The 15689-nt window shown below is 45.3% G+C and overlaps 1 protein-coding gene across 7 annotated transcripts in view; it reads right to left on the reverse strand.

Annotated features, from left to right (window-relative positions):
• Window positions 1-15689, reverse strand: part of LOC119962778 (potassium/sodium hyperpolarization-activated cyclic nucleotide-gated channel 1-like) — a 411953-nt gene that overhangs the window by 23727 nt on the left and 372537 nt on the right. For 3 of the 7 annotated variants that reach the window (XM_038790855.1, XM_038790854.1, XM_038790856.1), the window contains exons 8-9: window positions 11233-11237; window positions 2589-2656 (exon numbers count right to left, since the gene is read on the reverse strand). The exons of 2 other annotated variants lie outside the window; for them this stretch is intronic. In XM_038790855.1, the coding sequence (XP_038646783.1) occupies window positions 2589-2656; window positions 11233-11237 (73 nt within the window). The remainder of the gene's footprint in view (window positions 1-2588; window positions 2657-11232; window positions 11238-15689) is intronic. 2 more of the 7 variants (XM_038790858.1, XM_038790857.1) reach the window with 1 other exon arrangement.

The raw sequence follows: 15689 nt of genomic DNA on the forward strand, positions 1-15689 counted from the left end.
TGGTAAATAAATACGGAGATAAACTAACCGGGCCAAATAGAACTAACAGCACAGAAACAGGCTCTTTAAACTGAGCCTGAGCTTGAATAGCAAAGTGAAGTTATTTTAGTCTGCAGTGACAGCTGGGAAGAATGATTGAGAGACATTTGCACAATCCAAAATGGATGACAGTTTAAATTTTTTGGACATGCAGCTAGAGGTAGTGAATGGAGGGGCAACCAAGATTCCTTCCTGCATCAGTATGGAAAACTTCCTAAAAATCCCTCTATACCACTCTCTTTGCTTGTCTACTTGTCAAAAAATGTTGCCAAACACAACTTCAACAAATCCATTTAAGCTATTCTTACTTAACCTATGCATTTCTAAAGTGACTTCAAGTGAGTATTTTTATTCTCGGATATGGCATCAATGGACAATATCGATTCAGTCACCTGTTATACAGCTCTCCCAATTTTCATTTCCATGACTTCAATGAAAACTAAAATCAGGAGGGATATATAACAGGGCACCAATCCAATATTGCCCGTTTTACACTGTGGACAAACATTAAAATTGCTCTTGTGTTTGGCTATTTCTGATGTTAAACTGGATTGGCTATAGTTACTTTAATCATCCTCTCTCTCCTTGAATAACACTCCCATTGTACAATTTGCATATTCGTGGAAGATTGAAAAATTGTTACATTCCTTTGATTATTTTTGGTATTATTAGCTCATAATTCATGATTCTAAGTTCCAGTTTGGTTTCTCTCTATGTATCTACCGAATTATTTTCTTATACACACGTTTGTGGTGTTATAGGGGTATATTTACTTTGTAAACAGGTTTGCAGCTTTCAGTGTTTTTGCTGACTGGCTTCTTGAGCTAACCACTGTCTTTGCCTTGTAGGTGCATGATGCAGATATATCTTTGTTCCTGCCCCTGCAGTGAAACAGAGGTGGCAAAGACGGACATCAAGTGACATTTTCAGCTAGGGGTGACCCCTTAGTCTGCAAGTACCCGTCATTGATTTCATTGGCAGTGAGCATACTTTTGGAGGGTATGAATGATGGGCAGAAAAGTGGCAAATAGAATTCAACCCAGAGAAGTGTGAGGTGATGCATTTGGGGAGGTCAAACAAGGCAAAGGATTAGTAAATAGGAGGATACTAAGATGTGGAGGAAGTGAGGGACCTTGGAGTGCATCCCCACAGATCCCTGAAGGGAACAGGACAGGTTGATAAGGTGGTGTCGAAGGCATATGAAATGTTTTCATTTATTAGCAAAGGCAGAATATCAGAACAGAGAGGTTATGCTGGAACAATATAAAACATGAGTTAGGACACAACTGGAGTACTGTGTGCAGTTCTGGTCACCTCATTACAGAGATGATGTAATATTAGAGAGGGTGTGGAGAAGTTTTACGAGGGTGTTGCTAGGCCTGGGAAATTGCAGCTGAGGAAAGATTGGATTAGCTGGGGTTGTTCTCCTTGGAGCAGAGGAGGATGAGGGGAGATCTAATTGAGATGTACAAAATTATTAGGGGCCTGGACAGAATGGATGGAAATGGTTTATTTACTTTAGCCCAGAGGTCAGTGATTAGGGGCCATAAATTTACAGTAATTGGTAGAAAGATTAGAGGGGAGATGAGGGAAAAAAAAAATCACCCAGGGGTTTGGGGGCCTGGAGCTCACTGCCTGAAAGGGCAGAAACCCTCAACTCTGGATTTGCACCTCAAGTGCCGTAATCTGCAGGGCTAAGGACCCTGGAAATTGGGTTAGGATGGGTGGTTCATTTTTCGATCAGTGCAGAAAGGGCCACATAGGAACATAGGGTGGGATTCTCTGGCCGTGCCTGCCTGATGACCAGAGAATCCCGCCCTAGGTCAGGACGTTACCATGGTCCGATCTTGCGGCGGGCAGGGTGGGAGAATCCAGCACGTAGGAATTAGGTGCAGAAGTAGGCAAGTCAGCCCTTCGAGCTTGCTCTGCCATTCCATCAGATCATGGCTGATCTCTTCCTGGTCTCAAATCCAACTCCCCACCTGTTGCACATATGCCTTTAACCTGTTTTTTAAAATCCAGAATATATCTCTCTCTTTCTTGAAACCATTTAGTGACTCAGAGTCCACCGCATTATGGGGCAGTGAGTTCCACAAATTCAACACCCTCTGCAAGAAGTAGTTCCTCCTCATCTCAATTCTAAATCTACAGCCTCTAAACCAAGATTCGTGACCTCTCGTTCTAGATTTCCCCACAAGGGAGAGCATTTGGTCTACGTTTACTTTATCTATCTCATTTAGTATTTTATACACCTCGATCAGATCCCCTCTCATTATTCTAAACTCCAGTGAGTATAAACCCAAACTGTTTAATCTCTCCTCATATATCAACCCTTTTATTCCCAGAATCAATCTGGTAAACCTCCTCTGAACTGCCTCCAATGCCACCACATCCTTCCTCAAATAAGGAGACCAAAGCTGGACACAATACTCCAGATGTGGTCTCACAACCACCCTATACAATTGCAACAATACTTCTCTACTTATAAACTCCAGTCCTTTTGCAATAAACGCTAACATTCTATTTGCCTTTTTAATTACATGCTGTACCTGTATATCAACTTTCTGCGATTCATGAACAGGACATCCAGATCCCTCTGTCCAGACGAATCTTGAATCTGCTTTCCATATGAACATACAAAATAAGATGTTGGCCATTTGACTCCTCGAGCCTGCTTCGCTATTTGATGAGATCATTGCTGACCTGTTTGGGTTTCAAGTTTTACATTCCCACCTAACTCCGACAACCTTTGATTCCCTCGCCCAACTAGAATTTATCTACCTCTGCTTTAAAAGTATTCAATGACCCCGCCTCCACGGCCTTCTGAGGTAGAGTTCCTAAGTCACACAACACTCAGAGAAAAGAAATTCTCCTCACCTTTGTCATAAAAGGGCGACCCCTATTTGAAAACAATGCCTCCTAGTTCTGGACTCACCACAAGAGGAATCGTCCTTTCCACGTCCAGCTTGTCAAGACCGTTCAGGATCTTATTTTCTTCAAGCAACTCACTCCTCAATCTTCTAAACACTAGAATCATAGAATTTACAGTGGAGAAGGAGACCATTCGGCCTTGGAAAGTGCACCCTACTTGAGCCCACGCCTTCACCCTATCCCCGTAACCTCACCTAACATTTTGGACATTAAGAGGCAATTTAGCATGGCCAATCCACCTTTGGACTGTGGGAGGAAACTGGAGCACCCAGAGGAAACCTGGAGAGAAAGTGCAAACTCCACACAGACAGTCACACGAGGCCGGAATTGAACACCGGACCCTGGAGCTGTGAGGCAGCAGTGTTAACCACTGTGCCACCCTAACTCCAGTGGAAAGAAACCCAGTCTGTCTCACCTTTCCCATTAGACAACCCGCCCAATCCAGTTATCAATCTAGTAAACCTCATCTGAACCGCCTCCAATGCATTTACATCCTTGCTTGGGCGCGATTTTCCAAACGGGAGACTTTGGCGCGATTCTCCGCTCCCCACGCCGGGTGGGAGAATCGCGGGAGGGCCGGGCGAATCACGACACGAATCACAATAGGGTGCGAGGAGCGGCCTCCCACGCCATCGTGAAACTCGGTCGAGTTCACAACGGCCTTCCCGATGCTGTGTGGGAGCGGAGAATCGCGCCCTTAGTGCCGACGGTGGAGTGAAAACCGGAGTGTTTCACTCCGGCGTCGGAGGCCGCTCCTCGCCCCCTATTCTCCCACCCCCAGGGGGCCAACAGCGGCGCCACGACAATTTTGCGCGCCGGTCCTTGGCGCCCGTGTCAAAGCGGCACCGCCTAAATTGCGCGGCTGGCGGCTCTTAAATGACGTCACCCGCGCATGCGCAGGTTTGCCAGTGCCAAGCCGCGCATGCGCGGTTGCCGTCCTCCCCGCGGGCATGGAGACATGGAGGATTGATCTTGCGGGGCGGCGGAGGAAAAAGAGTGCATCCTTTAGAGACTCCGGCCCGCCGATCGGTGGGCACCGTTCGCGCGCTGCTCACGCCAGCAGCGACCAGGTGTGGTTGGCGCCGGCATGAACCGGTCGGATTGGGCAGGCGCTCGGCCCATCCGGGCCGAACAATCGCCGCTCGACCGTTAGAAACGGCGGGCGGCGATTCTCCGAGCAGCCTGTCGTAAAACCCAGCACGCCGTTTTGGCGGGGGGGGTGGGAGAATCGTGTGCGGGTGCCAGGGTGGCGTGGCGGGTATCGCCCGGCACTCCCGCGATTCTCCCACCCGGCGTGGGGGTCGGAGAATCGCGCCCAGGGAGATCAAAACTGCAGACAATATGTTTGAGATGTGGTCTCACTAATGCCCTATATAATTGGAGCATAACATCCCTACTTTTATGTTCAGTGTTTTTCAAAATAAAGTATAGCACTCCATTTGCCTTCTTAATTACTTGCTGTACCTGCATACAGCAGGTGACTCATCCATGAAAATACTTAAGATTCCTCTGCACCTCAGTGTTCTGCAGGTGTTCTCCATTGATGGAATATTGTCTTTTTTTATTCTTCCTGCCAAAGTGAACAACTTCAAATTTTCCCACATTTTACTCCATCTGCCAGATGTTTTACCCACTCACACAACCGATCTATATCTGTCTGCAACCTCCTTATGTCCTCCTCACAATATACTTTCCTACCTATCTTTGTTTCATCTGCAAATTTAACTACCATGCACTTGCTCCCCTCATTGAAGTCATTGTCTAAAATTGTAAAAAGTTGAGGTCCTACAACAGACCCATGTGAGTCTCTACTTGTAACATCCTGCTAATCAGAAATAGACCCAATTAAACATACTCTCTGTTTTTTGTCAGCTAGCCAATCTTCTATCCATGCTAATATTTTACCCCATACACTATGAGATTTTACTTTCTGCAATAATCTTTGATGTGGCACCTTCTCAAGTGCTTCTTGGAAATCTAAGTGCAGCAAGTCTACAGGCTCACCTTTATCCAAAGCACATGTTACTTCAAAGAACACCAATAAATTGTTAGATATGATATCCCTTTCACAAAACTATGCTACCCTTCCCAATTATCTCGAGTTTCTCTAAATGCCCAGATATAACCTCCTTCATGATTGATTCTAAGAAATGTCAAGCTAACTGGCCTATAAGTTCCTGTTTTCTGCCCTCCTCCCTTCTATAATAGACAGGTTATATTTGCTACTTTCCAGTCTGTGGAACCTTTCCAGAATCTAATGAATTTTGTAAAATTAACACCAATGCATTTACTGCCTCTTTTAAGATCCTAGGATGAAGTCCATCAGGACCCAGAAACTTATCAACTTGCAGCTCCATCAGTTTGCACAGTACACCTTCCCTACTGATTGTAATTTCACCAAGTTCTCCTCTCCCTTCCAACCCTTGATTTATGGCTATTACTGGAATGTTTCTTGTATCCTCTCCAGTGAACACAGAAGCAAAATATTTGTTATTTCATCCACCTTATTATAGATTATTAACTCCCATTGTCACTCTCTGGAGGATACTGACTTAATTTACTATTTTCCTTTTTAAATACCTGTTGAATCTCTTGCTATCCATTTTTACATTTCTAACTAGCTTCCTCTTGAATCTAATTTCTTTCTCCTGATTAACCTTTTATTCATTCTCTGCAGTTATTTATATTCTGATTAACCATCAGATCTATCACTTATCTTTGCACAGTTGTATGTTTTTTCCTTAAGTTTGATACTTCTCTTATCTTCTTTGGTTAAACATGGATGGTCGGGTCCTCCTTTTCAAATTTTTCTTTATAGTAGGAATATATGTATTCTGAAAATCCCCTTAAATATCTATCACTGCTTCTCTATTGATCTATCCTCTAGTCTCGTATCCAGCTCAGTGGGCTAGACAGCTGGTTTATGATGCAGAACAAGGCCAGCAGCGCGGGTTCAATTCCCAAGCCAGCTTACCCGAACAGTCGCCGGAATGTGGCGACTAAGGGCTTTTCACAGTAACTTCATACTTGTGATAACAAAAGGCTATTATTATTATTTTTTATTATTATTATCCCAGTTCACTTCAGCTAGCTCAGCTTTCATACCCACATAATTACCTTTATTTAAGTTTAAAATACTAGTCTTAGACCCACTCTTTTCCTTTTCAACTAGATGTAAAATTCAATCATATTGTGGTCGCTGCTACCTAGGAGCGCCTTCACTCTGAGGCCATAAATTAATTCAGTCACATTACACAATGCCAAGATATAACATGCTCGCTGCTTGGTTCCAAAGCGTGCTCCTTTAAGAAACTACAAGCTCCTCATTCAGACTACTACTGCCAATCTAAATTTTCCAGTTTAATTCAGATTAAAATAACCAATGGATATTGTTGTCCTTTTATTACAAACACCCAATATTTGTTATTGCATATTTTGTTCCACCTTTTGGTTACTGTAAGGGGGCCTGAAGACCATTGCCACAACTTCTTTCCTCTCCTATTCCTCATCGCCACCCAAACCAACTCTATGCCCTGATCCCTTGAACCAAGATCATATCTAACTATTGCACAAATGCCATCCTTGATTAACAGTGCTACCCCTCCATCTTTACCTAGCTTCCTATTATTCTTGAACATCATAAACCCTTCAATATTCAGGATGCAATCCTTTGATCAGATTTATTAACTTCAGTGTGAATTATTAATTAATTTACTTGTTGTGAATGTGTATTCTGATACAAAACATTTAATTTGTCTTTTTTTTATGTTTGTAACATCTAATCAATAATGCATAGGGCAGCAGGGTAGCACAGAGGGCAGCATGGTAGCACAGTGCAAGTTCTACCCGTGTCTGCGTGGGTTCCCTCTGGGTGCTCCGGTTTCCTCCCACAAGTCCCGAAAGATGTGCTGTTAGGTAATTTGGACACTCTGAATTCTCCCTTTGTGTACGTGAACAGATGCTGGAATGTGGCGACTAGGGGCTTTTCACAGTAACTTCACTGCAATGTAAGCCAACTTGTGACAATAAAGATTATTATTATTAATTATAAATTATTTTATGGGCAGCACAGTAGCATGGTGGTTAGCATAAATGCTTCACAGCTCCAGGGTCCCAGGTTCGATTCCCGGCTGGGTCACTGTCTGTGCGGAGTCTGCACGTCCTCCCCGTGTGTGCGTGGGTTTCCTCCGGGTGCTCCGGTTTCCTCCCACAGTCCAAAGATGTGCGGGTTAGGTGGATTGGCCATGCTAAATTGCCCTTAGTGTCCTAAAAAATAAGGTTAATGGGGGGGGGGGGGTTGTTGGGTTACTGGTATAGGATGGATACGTTGGCTTGTAGGGTGATCATTGCTCGGCACAACATCGAGGGCCGAAGGGCCTGTTCTGTGCTGTACTGTTCTATGTTCTATTACTTTTGTGGTTCTGTTTCTTGATTTGTTACCTAGCTTTGAAAACTGACAATGCAGGACCTCTTTCCTTGTTCTGCCTATGTTGTTGGTACATACATGGACCATGATGACTGAATTCTCCTCCTCCCACTGCACGTTCCTCTCCAGCCCTGAGCAAATGTCCTAAACCCTAGCACTGGGCAGGCATCACAGCCTTCTGGACTCTCGCTCTTTTTCACAGAGAAAACATCAATCGCCCTCACTATACTGTTGCCTACAACCACTACATTACTGTTTTCTCCCCACACTTGAATAGCTTCCTGTACCATGTTGCCATGGCAGACTGCCCATCCACTTTGCAGACCTTGCTTCCGTCCCATAAAGGTTATGAGCACCTCAAACCTGTTTGACAATTGCAAAGTCTGAGGCTCCTTCACTGCTGTATGCTCGGCTCATTCTGCGTGGTAAACTTTCTATACTTCTATAACCCTAAGTTCTGGTTGAATACAAAAATGCTTCTGCATTACAACTGGTTCTGCTAATGCTATTTTATTTATTTATTTGTTCTTCAGGTCATAATAATAATAATGATCTTTATTATCCCAAGGAGGCTGACATTTTAACACAGCAATGAAGTTACTGTGTCAAGCCCCTAGACATCACATTCCGGCGCTTGTAAGGGTACACGGGTGGAGAATTAAGAATGTCCAATTCGCCTAACAGCACATATGGGCAATGTTGGGGAAGCAGTATTTTCTTCTCATTCCCTGTTGCATTAAGAGCATTGAGAATCAGTATGGGAGTCAGCCAGATTGGGTAGGACTAGTCGGCTACACACACCAAAGGAATCAGTGAACCAGTTTTGCTTTTAAGAGAATTGAATATTTCTTGATGATAGCCACAGATTATCAGACTTGACTGAACTGCTTATGGTCGGATCTGAACTCACAACCTTTGGGTTCTAGTTTTGTGCCAAACCATGAGGTTATTGCACACTATATCGTGATTTGATATCTTGCCCCAACAATTACTGGCACATTCCGACATGCACCCTCACATGTGGGGGTGATCCATTCTCACTATTTAAATTAACCCATCTCTGGAATTTTAGATGGGATCTGTAACGCCTTTTCTGGGCACTTGTAGGTGTGATGGGAGCAGTGAATTTCAACTTTTCCCGAACATGTTTTTTTATTCATTCATGGGATGTGGGCATCATAGGCTGGGCCAGCATTTGTTGCCCATCTCTAACTGACTAGTGGCTTGCCAGGCTGTTTCAGAGGGCATTAAGACTATACCACATTGCTATGGGTCTGGAGTCACATATAGGCCAGACCAGGTAAGGGTGACAGATTTCCTTCCCTAATGGCCTTGAGGTCATGTTGCAGCTGTACAAAACTATGGTGCTGCCGCATTTGGAGTATTGCGTGCAATTCTGGTCACCGCATTATTGGAAGGATGTGGAAGCATTGGAAAGGGTGCAGAGGAGATTTACCAGGATGTTGCCTGGTATGGAGGCAAGATCTTATGAGGAAAGGCTGAGGGACTTAAGGCTGTTTTCGTTAGAGAGAAGAAGGTTAACAGGTGACTTAATTGAGGCATACAAGATGATCAGAGGATTAGATAGGGTGGACAGTGAGAGCTTTTTTCCTCGGCTGGTGATGGCTAGCACGAGGGGACATAGCTTTAAATTGAGGGGAGATAGATATAGGACAGATGTCAGAGGTAGGTTCTTTACTCAGAGAGTAGTAAGGGCGTGGAATGCCCTGCCTGCAACAGTAGTGGACCCGCCAACATTAAGGGCATTTAAATGGTCATTGGATAAACATATGGATGATAAGGGAATAGTATAGATGAGCTTTAGAGTGGTTTCACATGTCGGCGCAACATCGAGGGCCGAAGGGCCTGTACTGCGCTGTAATGTTCTACGTTCTGTGTTCTAGGGCATTAGTGAATCAAATGCGTTTTTTATCATAATCGACAATGGTTTCATGGTCATCATCAGGCTTCTAATTCCAGATTTTTATTGAATTCACCCAGGTCCCCAGAGCATTACCCTGGGTCTCTGACTTACTAGTCCAGTGGCAATACCACGGTGCCACTGCCTCCCCATCAAGCTTCCTCAGGTTGAACATAGAACATAGAACAGTACAGCACAGAACAGGCCCTTCGGCCCTCGATGTTGTGCCGAGCAATGATCACCCTACTCAAACCCACGTATCCACCCTCTACCCGTAACCCAACCTTATTTTTTTAGGACACTACGGGCAATTTAGCATGGCCAATCCACCTAACCCGCACATCTTTGGGCTATGGGAGGAAACCGGAGCACCCGGAGGAAACCCACGCACACACGGGGAGGACGTGTAGACTCCGCACAGACAGTGACCCAGCCGGGAATCAAACCTGGGACCCTGGAGCTGTGAAGCATTTATGCTAACCACCATGCTACCGTGCTGCCCCTTCAAAAATATGAGTACAGTGTCCGGTGACAATTCAAACTGAGCCTATTCTGTCCACAAAAAAATCTTCAACCCAACCTTAGATGACCATCTGTGTGACGTTTCATATTTGCACATCCTGGTGAGTTCTTTGACTGAGACAGTTAATTTGGTGATTTTGGCTGAATTGCAAATAGTTTCCTGCTGTAGAGCCGTATCCATAGCAGCAAGCTAAACTGGTATGCCAGATTCCTTCCTAAACTGCATCATAAATTGAACCTGTGCACACTACAAGCAAACAATGAGCTTTTAAACCCAGTGGCCTTGTTTGTAAATACAGCCTAATTTCTCTTTGTCAATGACTTGAAGAACAGAAGATACAAAACGCAATTCTCCGCTGCCCACGACGGGTCGGAGAATAGCGGGAGGGCCTTCCTGACATTTTTCCCATGCCCCGCTATTCTCTCCCCCCCCCCCCACCGGCCGCCCCACGACAGGAATCGCTGCTCGCCGTTTTTTACGGGGACAGCGATTCTCCCCAGGCCGATGGGCCGAGTTCCCAGGCCTTTACAGCCGTTTTCACGAATGCAATCACACCTGCTCTCACCGTTCGTGAAAACGGCCGCAAAGTGCCGTCCCGGACAACCATGGCACCGATTGGCACGGCAGCACCACGGTCGTGCCAAGGGTGGCATGGGCCTGCGATCGGTGGGCACCGATCGCGGGCAGCGGGTCCGATACCCGCGCACTATTTGTTCCTCTGCCGCCCCGCAGGATCAGTCCGCGGGGCGGCTGAGGGGCATGACGGCCCACGCATGCGTGGGTTTGACGCATCTGCGTGATGACGTCATCCGCGCATGCGCGGGTTGGAACCGTCCAACCCGCACATGCGCGGCTGACGTCATCGTGCGCGTCAGCCGCCGTGTCGCTTGGCGCGCGGGCTTAGTGACAGTCGCTAAGCCCGCGATGCCGTCCTTCACGGGGCCGCGCTGCTAGCCCCGCCCTGGGGGGAGAATCGGGTCCCGGGAGGGGGCGCGGAGGCTGCCGTGAAACACGGCCAGTTTCACGGCAGCCTTTATGACTCTCCGCATTTGCGGAGAATCGCGCCCATAGTGTCAGACGATTAATGATTCTGCAAGAAGAAGGCAGAAAGGAACCAATTGCAATTTGAGTCTGGGGCTTTGCTGAAGCAAGTGCAGCAAAAAGTAATTTACTGCCGAGCAGGATAACTGTGATCTTTGTGGCCTTTTAGCAGCAGAAAGCACTGGGAATTTGCATCTAACTATTTTCTCAGCCCTCAATGCAACAGGAGCTTGGTTGAATTGAGAAAAAAAAAGGGGCAGGTGCCATAAGCATAGTAGAGGGACCAGGAGCCTGCAGCTAAGGAACAGATAAGCTCTCTAGAAGAGTGAGAAATCAAGATAACAGACTCACCTCAGCTTGGAAAGCACAAGAAAGAAGAACTGCAGTTACATATTGAATTTTCAGTGACCGACAGGAGAAATGCAAGTTCAAATGTTTTTACACTCCATACTAACTCGGTAGATAGTTATCCACACTTAGCAATTCATCAGGGTTAAAAACACCTGCCGACATTATAGAAGGATTGCATCAGCTGTAACATTCTGCACTATCACTGCTGAAATTGACAGGCTCAAGCCCTCCAGCAGTGGCACTTTCAGCAGTGTCGGGATGCATCACTGAAGATTTTAGAAGAGGTTGACCACCCCAGAAAGAGATCACATTTCCGCCCCCCCCACCGCCACCCCACTATTCCCCACATCTGGGGAGTGGCGATCATGATCCAGTGACTACTTGTGCGTAAAGAGAACATGCCTGGAGGCTCCAAAATTGCATCAGGTCCCACTGATCCCAGAGATCCCACTGATCTCCCAGTTCAGGGAGACCACAACACAGCTCCTCTTGGAGCCAAAGGAGATAATAATAATAATAATCTTTTATTGTCACAAGTAGGCTCACATTAACACTGCAATGAAGTTACTGTGAAAAGCCCGGATTGTGCCAAATCTGGCGGGACAATCGGTTTTGAGTAGGTAGCTCAGAACTGCAAAATGAGTTGGAAAAATAAATAGGTGGAGGAACAAAAACAGATGAAATCCAAAATGTACTGCACAAGGAACGAAAAATTGGTGACAGAAGTACTCTGTTGCTTAGGAAGAAGCTGAAAAGGAATCTGGGAATTTAGTAGACTTGGTGCTCAACGTGTTCAACTATAGTAAATTAGAAACAAATGAAGCAAATTGAATGCTGAACTCTATAGCAAAAACAATCATCAGGATTTGGGCTAATCATGCTCAAACAGCACTGTCCTTTGGTCAAATCACACCCTGACTACAGAGTCAAGTTCTGGTTATTGAGGAATAAGAGAAACCTTCAAATTCTGAAGGAAGTTCAGGGAAGACTAACAAGACATCAGAGGACTAAAGTCTATGAAAAGATTGGAACAACTTAGGATGTTTAGTTTTGAAAAGAAGTGACAAGTGAAAATCTTATAAAGGTGTCAAATAGTGAATAGTATTGCAAAGGTAGATGTGGAAAATTGTTTCATGTTAAACCATGAGAATGGAACAAGAGGATACAGATGCATCCTTTTAAAAATCAAGTTTCATACTGATATCAGTCAGTTCTTCAAAGTGATGAATACATGGAATGGAATTGGGGATGAATAGTGAAGGGGAAAATCATGGAATAAGGTAAGTGATGGGAGAACTGAGGAGTGTTTCTCAATGAAAAGTTAAGAGAACCAAGCGGTCTTTCTTACTCATAATTATCGGGTTGATTTGTGGATCAGATGAATGTAAGCTAGTTAGACTTGAGATTCAAACAAAGTTAGGTCAATAAGTCACTATCCAATTATAAACCTTTGAGGAGGCATTAGTCACTATCCAATATAAACCTTTGAGGAGGCAGTCTCAGATTATAAAGAGGTCAATGGATGGATTTTAGATTTCTTTCTGGTGGGGTACCCTAATATCCCCACACTGACCTAGTGGAGGACAATTCCTAGTGGGGAGAATGTGCAAACTCCACACGGACACTGACCCAGGTCCGGGATTTGAACCCGGGTCCTCAGCGCCACAGTCCTAGTGCTATCCACTGCACCACATGCTGCCCTAAGTTGTAGGTTTTAACCAACTTGTTTCCTTTCCATGATAATGTTTAGCTGATCTTTTGATTACTATTCAAATCATTAAAAAATAACTACATGCATTAACACAACAACAGTCATTAAAATAAAAAATAACATAAATTCATTGGTCAATTTGCAAGATATATACTCAGCGCCGGCCCTAGGGTTGCTGGCGCTCCGGGCAAGCTGAACTTCGGCGCCCTTGTGGGGGGGGGGGGGGGGGGGGGGGGGGGGGGGGGGTGGCGAGGGGGGGGGGGGCGGGGGCGGGGCCGAGGGGGGCGGGGGGACCCGAGGGGCGGACCCGAGGGGGGGGGGGGCGGACCCGAGGGGGGGGCGGACCCGAGGGGGGGGCGGACCCGAGGGGGGGGGCGGACCCGAGGGGGGCCGCCCTGGGGGAGGGCGGTCACCGCGCATGCGCTGGTTGGCACCGGCCCAACTGCGCATGCGCGGGACCCGAGTCTCTGGCGCCCCCTAGCACATGGCGCCCGGGCGACTGCCCGAGTTGCCGGTGCCTTGAGCCGGCCCTGTATATACTACTGGCTACTGAGGGCAAAAATCCTGAGCCTTGGTTGGAGGACTGATGGCTTTCTTTTAATATAGGGAATTTCTAATGGAGATCGGGCTACTTCTTATGTGTGCCACCATCTTGTCCACAGCTCCTTCTGTTCTGACATTACTCAAAAGTGACAGATTTAACGAAATGATGCAGCCTGGCAAGTTGCATTTTGAACATTCCTGCCAGAGACTAAGCTGTTCATGAATATCTAGTTCATAGTTCATATGATTTAGAATATAACTTGTAGTTTTTGGAATTAAAGTTTTCTCTGCAGAGAATGGGAGTGTCTGTTTGAGAAACTGGTTGGAACAACGCTGATGAAAATGCAACTCAAAAAAGCCTGTAAAGGTAAAAGATGTTTGACTTTCAAGGACAGAGTTGATAATGAAAAAACGTGAACAATGAATAATCCATCTCTAAGATTATAACGAAGCCAGGGACACTGGAGAGAGGACAGTTACATCCATTAGCAATGTATATTTTTGAATTGTTCGTGAGATGGGGGTACCTATGGCTAAATTCACAGTTATTGCTCATCCTAATTGCTTTTGAGAAAGTGCCTACTTGCACCACAGCAGTCCATGTGGTGTAGGAACACCTACAGTGCTGTTTCGAAGGTAGTTCCAGGATTTTGACCCAGAGGCAGTGCAAAAATGGAAATATAGTTCCAAGTCAGGCGGGTATGTGATGGCGGTGTTCCCATACACCTGCTGCCCTTCTAGATGGTTGAGGTTGTGGGTTTGGAAGGTGCTGTTTAAGGAGCCTCGGTGAATTCCTGCAGTACATCTAGTGAAGTTGTAGGTTTCAGTCAACTTGTTTCTATTTAAATCATTGTTTGTCGGTGGTGGAGGGAGTGAATGTTGAAGGTGGTGGATGGGTTGCCAATTAAGCAGGCTGTTATGTGCTGAATGGTGTTGAGCTACTCGAGTATTGTTGGAGCCACACTCACCCAGGCAAATGGAGAGTATTCCATCATACTCCTGACTTGTAGAAGGTGGGCTGGATTTGGGGAGTCAGAAGATTAATTACTCTCTGCATAATTCCCAGCCTCTGATCTGCTCTTGTAGCCACAGTATTTATATGGTTGGTCCAGTTCAGGTTCTGGTCAACGGTAACCCCCAGAAAGTTGATGGATCATTCAGTTCATTTATTCATATGGGTTGCTGAATAAATGACTGTGTTGAAGGTATACTAATTTGTTTGTAAAAGGTGAAAATGGGTTCATAGCATATGTTGTTATAAGCTACAGTGTTAAGTTAACAGAGCTTACTTTGTTTCATTTTTCTTCATACACAATAACTTTATCTTGTTTAACAACATGAAATCTTGTGGTATAGTTAACTGCTGGGTGTTCTGATCTCTTCTTTACATATTAACGGTCCCCAACAGGTCTTATCAAAGCACAGAGAGGTTCACTACAATGAAACAGTGTCAACCTTCTCCAAAACATTTTCCTTTTGACATTTTCGAGAATTCAATAGCTTGCAGAAGAACTCTCATTTCTAAGTGTATGGACAGCAAATTGCTGCTACTCCACTTGTCCAGCGTTTCATTCTCACTCAATCTTTTGCTGTTCTAAGAACTTAAAACATAAGCATTGACTGTGTTCTATGCTTTGTAGCAGGAGTTTCTGAATAGATACCTTTGGTTCTGTGAAACATGTGTAAGTATTTATTTTTGATCAGCATCCCCGTGTTAAACTTTCCATGACTGTGGCACAGATGGGAAATTTGGACATGCTCCACATGGTTAGCCCTCAGAACTTTCCATTAGGGAAGAAAATTCCAGAGGCTAAAATGGATATCAATTCCTGGGGGCTATGAATTGGACTTGTGCCCACATTTTCAAGATGCACTCCCTATTACACCAAATTTTAGCTCTGGAAGCATCAAATACAGCAAATTATCTCAGTGTCCATGCATAAAATGACAGTTATTTGGAACATATTTCCTGTAAGCAACTCAAAAATTTCAGTAAAGCAAAAAGAGCTGCATTTAATGGAGCTGATTCTGATTGGGGTGGGGGTGGAGTGGGGGGAGAAGTCTCACCTGCTGGCTCTCCAGCCGGCGGGGGCTCCGGGACTCCTCTGGGGAAGGACCATCGAATTAAGTGCCACTCAGAAGGAAAATACAGTTCAGACCAATATTCTTATTTCTCCGTTTTACAGTTTTTACAGGATCAAGA

This window comes from Scyliorhinus canicula, chromosome 3 (genome assembly GCF_902713615.1).
Source record: "Scyliorhinus canicula chromosome 3, sScyCan1.1, whole genome shotgun sequence".
Lineage (NCBI taxonomy): Eukaryota > Metazoa > Chordata > Chondrichthyes > Carcharhiniformes > Scyliorhinidae > Scyliorhinus > Scyliorhinus canicula.